Here is a 12,929-nt window from a genome sequence, read left to right on the forward strand (position 1 = left end):
TGAGAAAAATTCTTAATAGTAAAAATTTTGTGAATTAACTTGTATTATTCTTGCTTTACCTCATCCATGAATTCTTCTACACGCTATAAAAAGCAAGCAATTCTCAGATAAAACTATTAATCAGCATATGTTAAAGTAAATTAAACAGTTCATTGCGTGGCTAACTCCAGTGACATTCCATCGAACTTTGGTTCGCTTAGTTACACCTCATTCTGGGCATTCACTTACCCTTAGGTTACAGTTTGGAACTACTACTATTCAGCTTATGCTCAATCTCTTCGTAGTTTCAACACGCATTTGGACATTCTGTAACTAAGCAAAGCACATAGAGAACACAAGCAAGTACTTGATCAACCAAATAACCAAAGTTTCTCTCAGTTCGTATATCAACCTCTTTTCTGGACCGTCAAAGCTATGCTGGAGGAAAGTTACTGTTGACAAATCACGTGTCAAACCAAGCAGTTGTTTACTCATTCCGAGACAGACAACAAAACACCGATAAGAGAAAATGTCCCCTAAAGTTGCAAAATTTCACTTTGTGTTAAGGTTGCGAGGCATTTTCTCCTTTGTTTCCCAGAACCTGGTTGTGTGAAGGAAGGCGGGAGGGTGCGAGATGGGGCCCTCAGAAAAGAGGGTATAATTCAACGCATAACAGGAGGAAACATCAACATTTTAGACTATAAGAACTCCCAGAACAAGTTATCAAAAATCTGCCCAACAGTTGCACATTAAGAACCATATAAGGCAAAGTACAGGCATTGATCTAAACCTCTGTACAAGGGAAATAATTAAATATCAAGCTGCTCTGAAAGATCCTTTTTCATCTAAACTATTTCTGAACAATCTGGACAGCTTAGCACTGTTTCCAGCTGTTAACTCTAAAACTACTAATGGTTGAGGGATCCATCAAGAGAATAATTAACCTTTATCGAAAAATAAAAAAAGCAGGGCATCACCAGAATAAATTATGAGCCTAGGCATCACTTATACTTGATGATGATGCCAATACAAATACATGGACCTGCCTAAAGCAATTATAACAACATTCACAATTCTTCAAGGAGGTGACATATATAACAGCACCATTCACCAACTACATATCGACAACTTTTAACCACAGGGTATATATTCTCCCCACTTCTGGCAAAAAATGATGGGGCACCCTAGTCTTCGAAGAGATGTACATGGAATGAATCATATATTTCTTGATAATGGCAATTTTTTCTTCTTTTTTTTTTTAATGCAAATGATTGGACAGCCTACATTGCATCTAAGGTGAAAATTGAGTGTATGTTCAGCAATACTGGTTGTGTGGTTCTATTTTCTTCTTGCTAGTGCTAGTACATGACTGGGACAAAAATTTCTACCAGAAGTTGAGGTAATTGATGACAGAGCACAGGGAAAAATCAATTCATTTGTGATCATAGAGAAAGACAATGTACCCCACTAGGGAGATTTTTCGGTATTGGAAGTGCAGTGACGTATCTCTGGGGAAAAGGTTTATGGGTATGTGCAGCTGGGCCTGATGAAGATGAGGTCTCAGCACCATCAGATTGTCCCCGACCGTGGAACTTCGCGAACCGATTGATAATGGCGAATTTCTCTAGGTCTTGCCCTTCTACTATCACATCTAATAAGGATGCTCTCTTGTCCAGTCTGATCATAGGAACAACAAATTAGAAAGTAAACCAGAGTTCAGAAAAGCAGATACAATATATAATCAACAGAAGTGGAACAGATCAAAAGATAAAATGAACTCCCAAGAACTAATAACAAGTCAAATGGCAATAGATATTAAAGACTTCAGAAGTGTGGATTTCCGAATAAAAAGTCCCATGTTTCTATGCAACCAACCAATAAGTACTCTTAGTACTTGTGCCCTCATTTTCATCAGCTTCATATGTTTTAAGATGTGCTAAACCAGAAGCAAGAAGCCATCACAGTTCAAAGTAAACTGTCGATTTTCTGAGTAAAATAGGATATTGTTCAGATTTGCAAATCAATAATTAAAACTTAGCATTACATGTAGTGGGAGTTTGGACATAAGAATTGTAAAATTCCAAAAAAAAAAAAAAAAACTGAAAAAAAATTTCAAGTGAAAATGGTATTTGAAAATTAGAGTTGTGTTTGGACATGAATATAATTTTGGGTTGTTTTTGAAGTTTTGTGAGTGGTCTGAGTGAAAATTTTGAAAAACAGTTTTTTGAAGTTTTTCAAATTTTCGAAAAATTCCAAAATACATCTTCAAGTGAAAATTGGAAATTTATGAACAAAGTACAAATGATGATTTCGAAAAGAAGTGAATTTTTCGAAAAAAGGGAAAAATTTCTTACGTCCAAACGGGCTCGCAGTGTCTACGTAATTAGCAGATTCACCTTTATTTATCATTACATGTAAGCTTCTAGCATACTCATGCTACTAAGAGAGCCAAAGACAGAAGTCAACAGAAATGAAAAATAACTTGTAAAAAGAGACGTGACTCAAGATCATATTCCAGAAGGGGAAGAGAAGAAATATCAGCAGGAAGAAAATGTCTAAAGCAACAGAAGAGCTCAAGTTCTACAAATTGAGGAAATATGATAACCTCCCTCAAACGTGAAAATATCACTCAATATTGATATTGACAGCAGAAAAGTCAGACCTACTCAATGACTTCATGGCGAGAGACTGCGATTTCCATCGAGAGGTGTTCTTTCACCTCCGACTAGTTTTTTTCCCTCCCACCACCCAAAAGCCCCTAAAAACAATGCAGGAACTCTGGGTCCCAAATATAATATTATAGAAACTCATCTGCTATAGTCGTGTACCGTCAACACTTGTCTGCACATGTTGCTGTTGGCGGAAAAAAAAGAACCCGAATGAAACATCAAGCATTACCTCAAAAAGTCACTTTCTAATCTCCTCGCTCTTCCCATTAACTCTTCTACGGCTTTGGCAAAACAATGTTTATTAACCCTCTGTGAAGTATTGCAGTTTTCAGGAAGTCTACAAATTACATCAAACATATCATTAGGATCAGAAGAACAACAAAGTTATAGACATGACTGAACAATCTCAGGCAACAGTCAGAAAACTCACAGTTTTTTATCATCAGGAGGCATATTCAGAGCACCATTTGAGCTACAGACCATGCTGCATGCATCCCCCAATGCCAATCTAGCGATGGAGTAAGCCACACTCTCATGCTCTGAATTAGCTTCTGCAGAAAGAATTGCTGCAGGTGGAGGGCGAAGTAGTTGCTGCATAAGCTGAGTGGTCGATAAAACCCTTCTTTTAGCTTTAACCCCTGGTGCCCCTTCCTCAATAAAATCAATGCCTTCTTCAACCTGATAGTAGAAAATAACAGGTAATTAGAAAAGTAAAGGTAATCAAATTTTGAAAACAAGAGGATTTTAGTAGTCAGTTCATGATACCTTTTCAGTAAGCCTATTAACAGCTCTAGCCCACTCTCTTTCTGCCAGGCTGCATAGAGGAAGTTAAAAACACATCAGCATGAAGCAAGAGGATTTATTAAAGAAATTGTTATGCATAATAAGAACCTGATTGTCCGATTGCTCCGTGAATCCACTGAAACTTCTTTATACCAAGGAGTATGTTCAGATGTAGCACGTTTCCGCTTCATGGGCTTCAAAATTTGGTGCTGATGACCAGCATTCACTGGCAATGTCTGCGGGGAAGAAAAATGCTCAATTGCAGCAGAGCTGGGGATAGAATTTGGCTCAAGATTACTGATTGAACTTCGATCGGCAGTTGCAGGTATGACTTGCAGCATAGTATTAAGCGCATGCAAACTACTGGAAGAGTTCCCAATAGTGAAAGATTGTTTGATTGTCTTCATTGCAGCAGCTCTACGTGCATCATACATCTGTAACATCTGCCCGTTTTTTAAGGTTCTGCACTGATTAAACCAGGAAGGTTCCAGCTGAGGACCATTTTGAGTTTGCTCAAGCTTAACAGAATTTGTATTATTGCTGTGAGCGCCGCTGTGAGAATCATCCTGACAAAGTGCAAGTACATCCTGAGGAGTCATTTTCCCCACTTGTTGAGATGAAATGCTTCTTTGCAAATCCTCTGGCCCGGAGAATCCTAGCATTCCAGTGTCCCCAGAAGGAACTTGCAGAGCACCTGCACTGCTGTCTGCTACCTTCATTCTTTTGAAGGCCCTATTGCTTGGATCTATCTCCACCTGTTTCATGGCCCGCATTTGGTTTAATAGGGAATAGTTCTGATGAGATAAGTTGTTTGGCTTCAAGGATCGGCCAAAGGCTTCGATATCTCTCTGCATAGATGCAGAATTTGCAGGAGATCCTCCCAGGACATACTTGTCAATAGATTCTCTACCTTGCGAATCATTCATCTTCTGGACGAGGTCAACATTTCTCAATGGTACTTGCGGAGAGCTTCCCTCTGCACGCTGTTCTTCCGCTTCAGCAGACCCCAGGGAATTCACTGAGCTGGTACCAATCTGGGGAGCCAAATTCCCTCCTCTATCGGAGTATTGATCACTTCGCCTCCCTGGAGCAGACAACGATGACTCCACAATATTCAACTGATGTGATTGGGAGATATGGGAAGGATTCTTGTCATACTGAGCACCAAAAGGTTGCTGAGGTGGTGGAAAATTAGTCCACCTACTGGAGGACATTTTTGAAGACATATCCTGCTGAGCGATGCCAGACACTAATGGCTGAGAAACTAACACTTGCTCCTGGGATGAAACATGATTGGTAAAGATACTTTTCACTGTACCATTGGCATTACTTAACTGGGATTTGCATGCAGGGGGGACACTCTTATCTTGTGTATTGCCTGCCCCATCCGGCAAGGAAGCCCCCACAGATTGACCACTTGCAGATCCTCTGTGAGAGTCGCCTTTCTCTGTATGACAGGAAACATGTTTATCAAAAGATACACTAACAGATTGATTTGTTGAGACTTGCTCAGTTGTCCTAACCACATTTGGACTTTTAATCTGACCTCCCATATAGGGAAAACCAGAAAGAGATTCAAATGCTGGAGAAAGGTTTCCGGGCATTGTGTACATAGAAGTTTCATTATTTCTACTTCCTGGAATACCAAATCTATTATTCCTCAACCCTTCCTGGGAGAGGTCAGAAGGTGGAAGTAGGGATTGAGCCTGATGAATTAGACCTTGATTCTTCTCACCAGTGTCAACAGCAGCATGACTTGAATGCGAAGAGCTAACTGCTTGGATAGCGCTCTGAGATGACAAAGAATGGCTTCGGACTGATGCACGTCCAGATGGAGGGCCAAGTTGCAATCCAAAGCCTTGAGGGGCAGAAGATTGACTTCTCTGGTGATGACTAACAGGCTCATCAGACTCATCTGCTTCAGGCATCTCAGATGATGCTTTGTTCTCCGAATGACCGAACTGTGCCACAGAACCACACTCTCTCGATTGGTCCACCTTCTGAATAAGTTGTAGCATGTTTGGACTGCAAAAAACAGAACAGTCTAAACATTGAAACCAAGGGGAGAATATCATTGGAAGGTAGTTTATACTTCTCAACTTGACAGTCAACAAGGTTTTCAAGGTATACGGAAAGATATGTACAAAAGAACATCTAAATCGTACAGGATCTATTAAAATGTACCTAATACTAATAATTTCTGAGAATCAGGAAATTAACTACCTAGATTGTGCAACTTTATTAGGTGAATGTAAGTCAAGAGATCTATTGAAAAGCCCAGGAATATTAGATACACCAGGAAATCTGCTCTGCAAATGCACCTCGTGAGAGCCTTTTCCATCCATCAAAACATCAGGCAACTGCCCCTGTAGATCAAGGAACATTCACCTCTTACTGTTAATCAAGGATTTATAGAACTGAGGGCTCTTCAAAAAATACTACATTAAGCACATATATTACCTTTTCTAATTCTGCCTGACTCTGAGGAACCTGACCAAAAACCTTTGATTGTCCTTTCAAGGAATTGTGCTGCACTACAGATTGAGAATGAGTAGATTGTTTCATGCTACAAGGAGGATCAGCATCCTCATTCAAGTTTCCCAAGGGATGGTACTGAAACTTCGGAGGCCAAGAATTTTTCAGACCACCCTGATTAGACAACTTCTGCTTCCCCATGAGAAGACACCTAAAATCACTAGCATCTGATAATGCATTTTCCCTAACCCCACCAGCAGAAGAATGAGGGTGTGAGTTAGAGTGATAGCTGTCATTTGAGTTATCCTTCTTATCACTGTTCTCCATCTCATACATTTTAAACTCTTTGTCACCAACATCCGGTGATGAGTGCAAAACCTGGTTGTCTTTCATAACATGATGCTGTAAAACCCCCAAACTTTCACTTACATTAGATTTAACCAAATCAGCATTTGTCCAGTAATTAGATTGATTATTATTTTGAAGAGATTGTTTGGTTTCTTCAGCACCCTTCATCATACTTGAATTTGGAACTGTGGCAGAGTTATAGAAGCTAAAGACCTCTGAATTCCCCTGCAGACTAGCCACAGATGATCCCGCATGCTCCATACCAACTGCAGAAATACGGCGAGGACTAGATTTCAATGCCACACCACCATGAAAGACTTCGTCTTGGATGCATTTGTTCTGATTGTTGTCCTGCAAACGTTTTGATGAGTTATCACTTGAAATACTTAACGCTGCATCTCCAGATGGTACTGCTGATCCAAGAACACCCCAATTAGCTGAATTCATCCACGGTTGTCTAGCTCCACCGAGCTCAGCTGTCAAATTACCAGAAACCCTTCTTGCAATCATCTCAGGGTCAAGAGGATGTGAAGTATTGCTAAATTTCTGGCTTGCTTCAACTGATGTCTGCAGTGGACCAAAATCTGACGACTTGCTTCCTCCATCTGATGACTGGTCAAGTCTTAGAGAATTCGTTTGCATATTCTGGCCTCGCTCATATGGAAACCTGTGCTCCTGGACGTTGTGAAAGCTGTTGTTCACATTGGTGCTATCACAGGGTTGAACAGAAAAATTCAAGGATGGGGCTAGGGGCAATTTGTCTTCAGCAGAAGATGCTTTATGTCTCCCACTGTTGTACATCAAATTATGATTCCCTGAAGAAATTTCAGCACTGTGAAAATTCAAACCACTCCATTCCTCCTGCGGGGCAACATCACTGCTAGAAGCTTCTTCAACAGCAGACTGCATAAGAGCACTCCAAGTACCACCTTGGAGAGAAGGAAATCCGGTCAGTAATCCTGCACTATCGAAAAGATTACCACCTTCGTCATTCCTATTAGGGCTTTTGGAGAAGGCATTCCATATATTATCATCTGAACCAAACAAAATTCTTTCTTCTGTAGGATCTAAACCAACTTTATTCTCTGGTGAAGAAGTTGGTGCCGCTTTCTCCTGCGAGGTCTCTGAGGGATTGCTCAGATCCAGTCTGCCGCAGAAATCCTGGAGAGCTGAACCTTTTTGCATAATATTTGCTTGCTGAAGGTTCTTGATATTGATCGCATTAGATTGAGCTTGACTTACAGTATGACCAAAAAAATTCTCACCTTGTAATCCCTGTCTAGGAATGGAAGTCCCATCCGGCCCACTGGCTTGATCTGACAATGCAGCACATTCATTACCCGGAAATGAACCAGTAAAGGTTGGCATTGGCTGCACTGCAGGCTTCTTTGTTCCCATCTGTAGAAATTGGTTCAAGCTTCCTCTTGAATCGGAAACAGGAGTTCCATATAGAGACTGATCAATGTGTTGAGGAATCAAACCCATCAAATGTTGTGCAGCTTGGCCATAATTTGTGGGATTGAATCCGTTTGAGGATCCTTGAAGAACTGGAGAACCACGTTGCAACCAGTTAGTGTTGCCAATCTCAGTTGCGAGCGCATAATTTGCTGCACCGGAATTTGTAGTGCCATTAACAGAAGCAGGGGAATGGCTACTAGATGCCACCTTAGCAAGGGGAGGAACCTGATTTAATGCATGTTGTGGACTGGCATCTAGTTGCTGTTGCCTCTGAAATTCTTGCATCTTCATGAAGATGACTTGCTGTTGCAGTTGCTGCATTTCGTTGTTAAGCCCAGACTGCTGCCGTTGCAAAGATTGCAGCATGTTTGATTGCTGACGGTTCATTTGCTGACCACCAAAAAGATCAAAACTAATAGGACCTCCAGAAGGTTCTGACCTGACTGGTCCCCTTGCCTGCTGCTCAAGACCCACCCCTCGCTGCAATTCATGAAAAGATGAGGCACCGGAGGCTAGATTACACTGATTAGAACCTGTATTCACAGCCAGAAATCTGGATTCATCCTGCTTTGTCTGGTAATACTGATTACCATACATGCTTCCATTCAAGTTTGGCTGCTGACTTTGTGACTGACTTTTAGCAAACTCAGCCCATGGGGTTGATTGTGCAGAGTCCAAGCCACGCTGCACATTAAATGGATAACTGCTACCTGCTCTCGTAGTTTCTGCAAACAAAGGAAAGTAAGAAAATCGCCCAACAAGCTACTTGGCTGCCAAATAAAGTTTAGACAACATATCAAATTACCAGAGTTCTGTAAATTGTATGTGTTGGAACTCAGTCCACCTGTCTGTCTCTGGCTTCCAACACCCAAAATATTACTTAGTGCTGGAAAATTCCCGTCCACTACCGGGGAATGCTGTTCTCCTTGTGACAAGCTGTCTTGTGCGAAAAAATTGTGAACCCTATCTCTGACTTCATTGCCAGGCATAGATAATTTAAGTCCCAAACCTTTGATTGTTAAATGTTGCTATACAATTACTAACATAGCAAGATATCAATAAACTCAACCTTTTTTCTATCTAGCATTGCAATGTAAATTCCAGAACTTAAACATAATAACTTGGATCACTATTCTTAGAAGCTAAGAATCAGTTGCCTCCTCGACAACTGCAAAAACCTGCAAGACATTCATCCAAGCTCAGTTGGGTGAAAGTAGAGACATATTAAGTGGCAACAGATATTAGCTGAGATGACAAAGAAAAGGCATACAGTAATACTTGAAGATTCACACTTACTTTGATGGAATTGCTTCAATACACAACTAAAATTTATATAAACATGCAGATACATATAATCCGTAGAATACATAATCAATGGCTAGTACATGTTAATTATCAACAGCATTGAAGCTCGCACCTTTTCCTCAGTCAGTAATCACAGAAGAGAGCTTATAGTTGACCAAATGACATAGACAAAAGAAAGACCAGCAATGGCTATAAAGAGTAATAAAAAAAGGCATCCGCGATAACAAGTGTTCGATAAAACCGCCAAGACGAGGCAATTCAAATTTCAAACACATTGGTGCATACCACACTTGTTTCCATCCGGTAAAAGAAAAGGCCGGCGGGCGGGGTTTTAACATGCAAAACTAAACTGGATCTGCCATTTTTCTCAAGAATGAGAAGCATCAGAATATCTAGTGCTTTGACTTAAGCGAGCATTTCCTTTGGATTGCATCAGTCAAGGTAAAACTGCTGGCATAACCTCAGATTGACCTTACGCAAGCTCATTACCAGAATCAGGACAAGTGCTAAATATGTCATAGTTTATGGTCAAGTTAAAAAGCTATCCCACTGGTTAATGAATAAAACCTTACTTGTCGTACTGATTTCTTATTTACCAAGGGCAAGCAATCTCACCAACCCAATAACATGCAACTGTATAAAATTTTGGTTATAAAGCGTCATCAGTCATTTGTTCAAAGAGGTGACATGGTCACCCACACTTTCTCAAAACTAGGGCTAGTACGATGATGCTATTCATCTAAGAAAGTCCTCACCCGCCCGCTCGATGTCAAAATGCTTCAAAGCAGACATAGATTACAAGCTTTGGCCCTCGCTTCCAAAACTAGGCTAGTATGATGAGCAACTCAAAATGTTGTTGTGCCCACTGGGGATATCTTTCATTGGTCTATATTTACCAGTTACCTCGGTAGGTAGGGCTTCCATTAGTATAGTACCGTGTGCTTGTGCAGGTGAAGTGAAGCTTTTGTTGATTGATTCCAGACAGGTCTCTCGAGCCTTCTTTCTCGCTCTCATCTATTTTACATAGATGATTGGTCTCGAGCGTGAAACTCCCCAGGGATTAAAAAATAAATTCGACTTTTCCCTAAAAAGGGCTGACTCCTGGATCGTCGTTACCTTTGTTGATGAAAGGAATGAAATCTTGTTGAGAATAAAGAAAAGTCAGGATCTTTCTCTTAACAAAGGAGAGACCTAAAATCCATCGACAGGGTCCTTTACTAAACTGTCAAGGAACACATTTCCTCCAAAGTTTGGCAAACGCCAGTTCTCCTTCTGGAATAAAGCATTCAAATATATCAATCAGAACTAACTACTTTCCAATTCCTAGTCAGTTTCCGAATGTAAAAGCATGTACTGGTAAGTGATAACAGTGACTTACTAACAACAGATTATTATGTTGTTTACAATATTTATAAGTATAATTTTATGTTGTTGACTATGATCGGGCAACAGGTTTGGATGGAAACAAAGCTGGACTTTTGTGTCCAACTTTGCAAAAAGTATATATACTAACGTTAATCAGCTCCAACAACAACTACTACCTCAATGCCCAACTTCCTGAAACTTCGATATCCATTTCTCTTCATTTTCGTCCGTTTCATTCAACTAAAATACTAACGATGTTAATTGCCGAGTCTGAGAAGAGCAGTCAATTGTAAAAAGGCACCATTTTTACAATTCGCCAGTACCATCTGAAAGACTTAGGTGACATCTAAATACAGATTACAGAGATTAAATATAAAAATGACAAAATTATAGTTCAAGCTGTTTATTCACTGTAAATTAGCCTGAAACGCTAAAATCCCAAATCCACAGAGAGAGACTAGGGCTCGTGATAATACACGGAACGGAATTTTGATAAAGATACACTTACAACAAATCCCGAAGCTGCACCAACTGAGCTTGGAACGGATCCTTTGGCTATCCGAATTGTAAGTTTTTGAATCGCCGATAGAAATGGCAATTGCGCAGAGAGAGAAGCTACAGTGAAAGAAGCTGAAGAGAGAGGAAAAAGGGAAAGAGAGAGAGTTGGAGAGAGATAAAGTGAGTGCGTAATTTTCAACGAACTGCGGAGCGTGGTTAGGTTCGGGTCGAGGATGAGATCCACATCCGAATCCGGGTTTCGGAGCTTTGCGTTCTGATTGGTAAGTTCTCAGGTAGGTCATTAACCTTTTGCCATAAGGAGTATGTGGGCCCCACTGCGTTATTTGGGGTTCCTTTTCCCGAATAATCCAATTGAAAGTACCTTAAGGCATAATTCAAAGTATAGTTTGTTCTTAAATTTTCCCTCCAAAAAGAGTCTAATGCTCGCTGGATATATGGAAAAAATTCATAAAGTCGACAACCTTTATTGAATTTATTATATTATTTTTAAGTTTGTGCAACGTGTATTTTAATCTCTCTGCTATATATTGGCATGAGATTGGGTACAATAAATACTTGTAATTATTAGATCTCAGGCCAGAGGTGTAGTCACATACAATAAAGGATTGTCAGTTGAACATAATTCATCGAAATATTATAATGAGTATATAAAAATTATTCTGCATATATAAATCAATTATACATGTATATTAAATTATGAACACCCTTAATGAAATTTTTGAATTCGCCACTGTCTTAGGTCCCATACCAATTTACTGTGTGTTGGGTGAAATCAAAAGACATATAAAAACAACATATTTATGAATATTTTCAAATTTAATATGGTATCTGATGTTTGGCTATAATTATATATTTTTAATGCATTACTTACTTTATATTTAGGTGTTTTAATGCAAAACTATACTATATTTGTGCTTAATTGAATTTATTTTATATATCGATAGGTTGAAAACGAAAATTAGAGCAAAGTAGAGATTTTATGTGTATTTTATACAATACAAGAATAAAGTTGTGATTATTTAATTAGGGGACAAGAAAAAATTTAAAGAAGATAAAAGAAATTAAAAGAAGACAAAAGAGGACAAAAGAAGAATTGAAACAAGGAAGAAGAAATAAGAATAACGCTCCAAGTTGAACCAAAAGCTACAATACACGGGCAGTGGCCAAATGGCCATAGCTCCGTCTTCCACCGGTAGAAAAACACCAGACCAGATGCAAACGAAGCGTCTTTCAAAGATGCATACAACCGTACTAGAATCATTTCAAGCCTCCATCCCAGTCGCTACGATCCTTCAAAAGGGCGTCGAGGTCACTGTAGCAAAAAATCACCTGGGAACTTTGAAAAAATCCCTTGGTGATTCTGGGTCAAAAAACGGAAATCCAATCCATGGAGATTCTTCTCCATCACAAAACGAGCCTCCACACCAAAATTTAACCAATTCTACCATGGGAATCAATACCAAAGTTCAATCGAACAATTCTGGTGAAACGGTATTGGCCGGAAATGGAGGTCCAACCGGCCAAACTGATAATACTGGGTACCAAAAGGATTGTACTGCTGAAGATAATAATTTAGCACCATCAATTTTATATGGGTATCGATCAACCGCCTCAATTCTACAAGCTTTGCATCCAACATAGGACAAATATAGTTAGTTTAATTAAGCCCAATCCAACATAAAATAAATTCAATTATGTGCTTAATTCTTCTGGGGCAATTGGATTGCAACAACCAATTGCCCTACTGAACTCTTCTCCTTCAGATGGTGGTCAAAATACTACTAACTCTTCTGGGGCAATTGGATTGCAACAACCAATTGCAAATATTTCTACACATCCAAAGCAGCAGGTAAGTAAAATTTCTAACCAATCCAACATAGGAACTGATCAATTCTCCCAAAAGGCAAATTCTGAAACTCACGACTTGGCAGGCAATGGAGCTCTGGTAATCTAACCGGCACAGGACCAATGCCAAACAACCCCTATGATTCAGGAGAATGCTTCCAAATCCTAAAGTTAGATTTTAAA

General features: G+C 39.6%; 1 protein-coding gene across 3 annotated transcripts; it reads right to left on the reverse strand.

The window, feature by feature from the left end:
• Positions 1-699: 699 nt before the first annotated feature.
• On the reverse strand, positions 700-11,151 carry LOC104239499 (uncharacterized). Of its 3 annotated transcripts, XM_009794142.2 has the most exons (10): positions 10,891-11,151; positions 8,518-8,890; positions 5,892-8,437; positions 5,655-5,797; positions 5,167-5,456; positions 3,540-4,878; positions 3,414-3,462; positions 3,079-3,326; positions 2,878-2,985; positions 700-1,656 (listed from the first exon to the last, which is right to left on the reverse strand). In XM_009794142.2, exons 2-10 carry the CDS (start codon positions 8,699-8,701, stop codon positions 1,422-1,424), a joined length of 5,142 nt encoding a protein of 1,713 aa, XP_009792444.1. In that variant the 5' UTR covers positions 8,702-8,890; positions 10,891-11,151; the 3' UTR covers positions 700-1,421. The 3 variants fall into 3 exon arrangements, with proteins under 3 accessions (XP_009792444.1, XP_009792442.1, XP_009792443.1); XM_009794140.2 differs by having other exon boundaries at positions 3,540-5,456; XM_009794141.2 differs by having other exon boundaries at positions 3,540-5,456; positions 8,518-10,289; positions 10,891-11,099.
• Between the last annotated feature and the right edge of the window lie 1,778 nt (positions 11,152-12,929).

Source organism: Nicotiana sylvestris, chromosome 6 (assembly GCF_000393655.2).
Source record: "Nicotiana sylvestris chromosome 6, ASM39365v2, whole genome shotgun sequence".
NCBI lineage: Eukaryota > Viridiplantae > Streptophyta > Magnoliopsida > Solanales > Solanaceae > Nicotiana > Nicotiana sylvestris.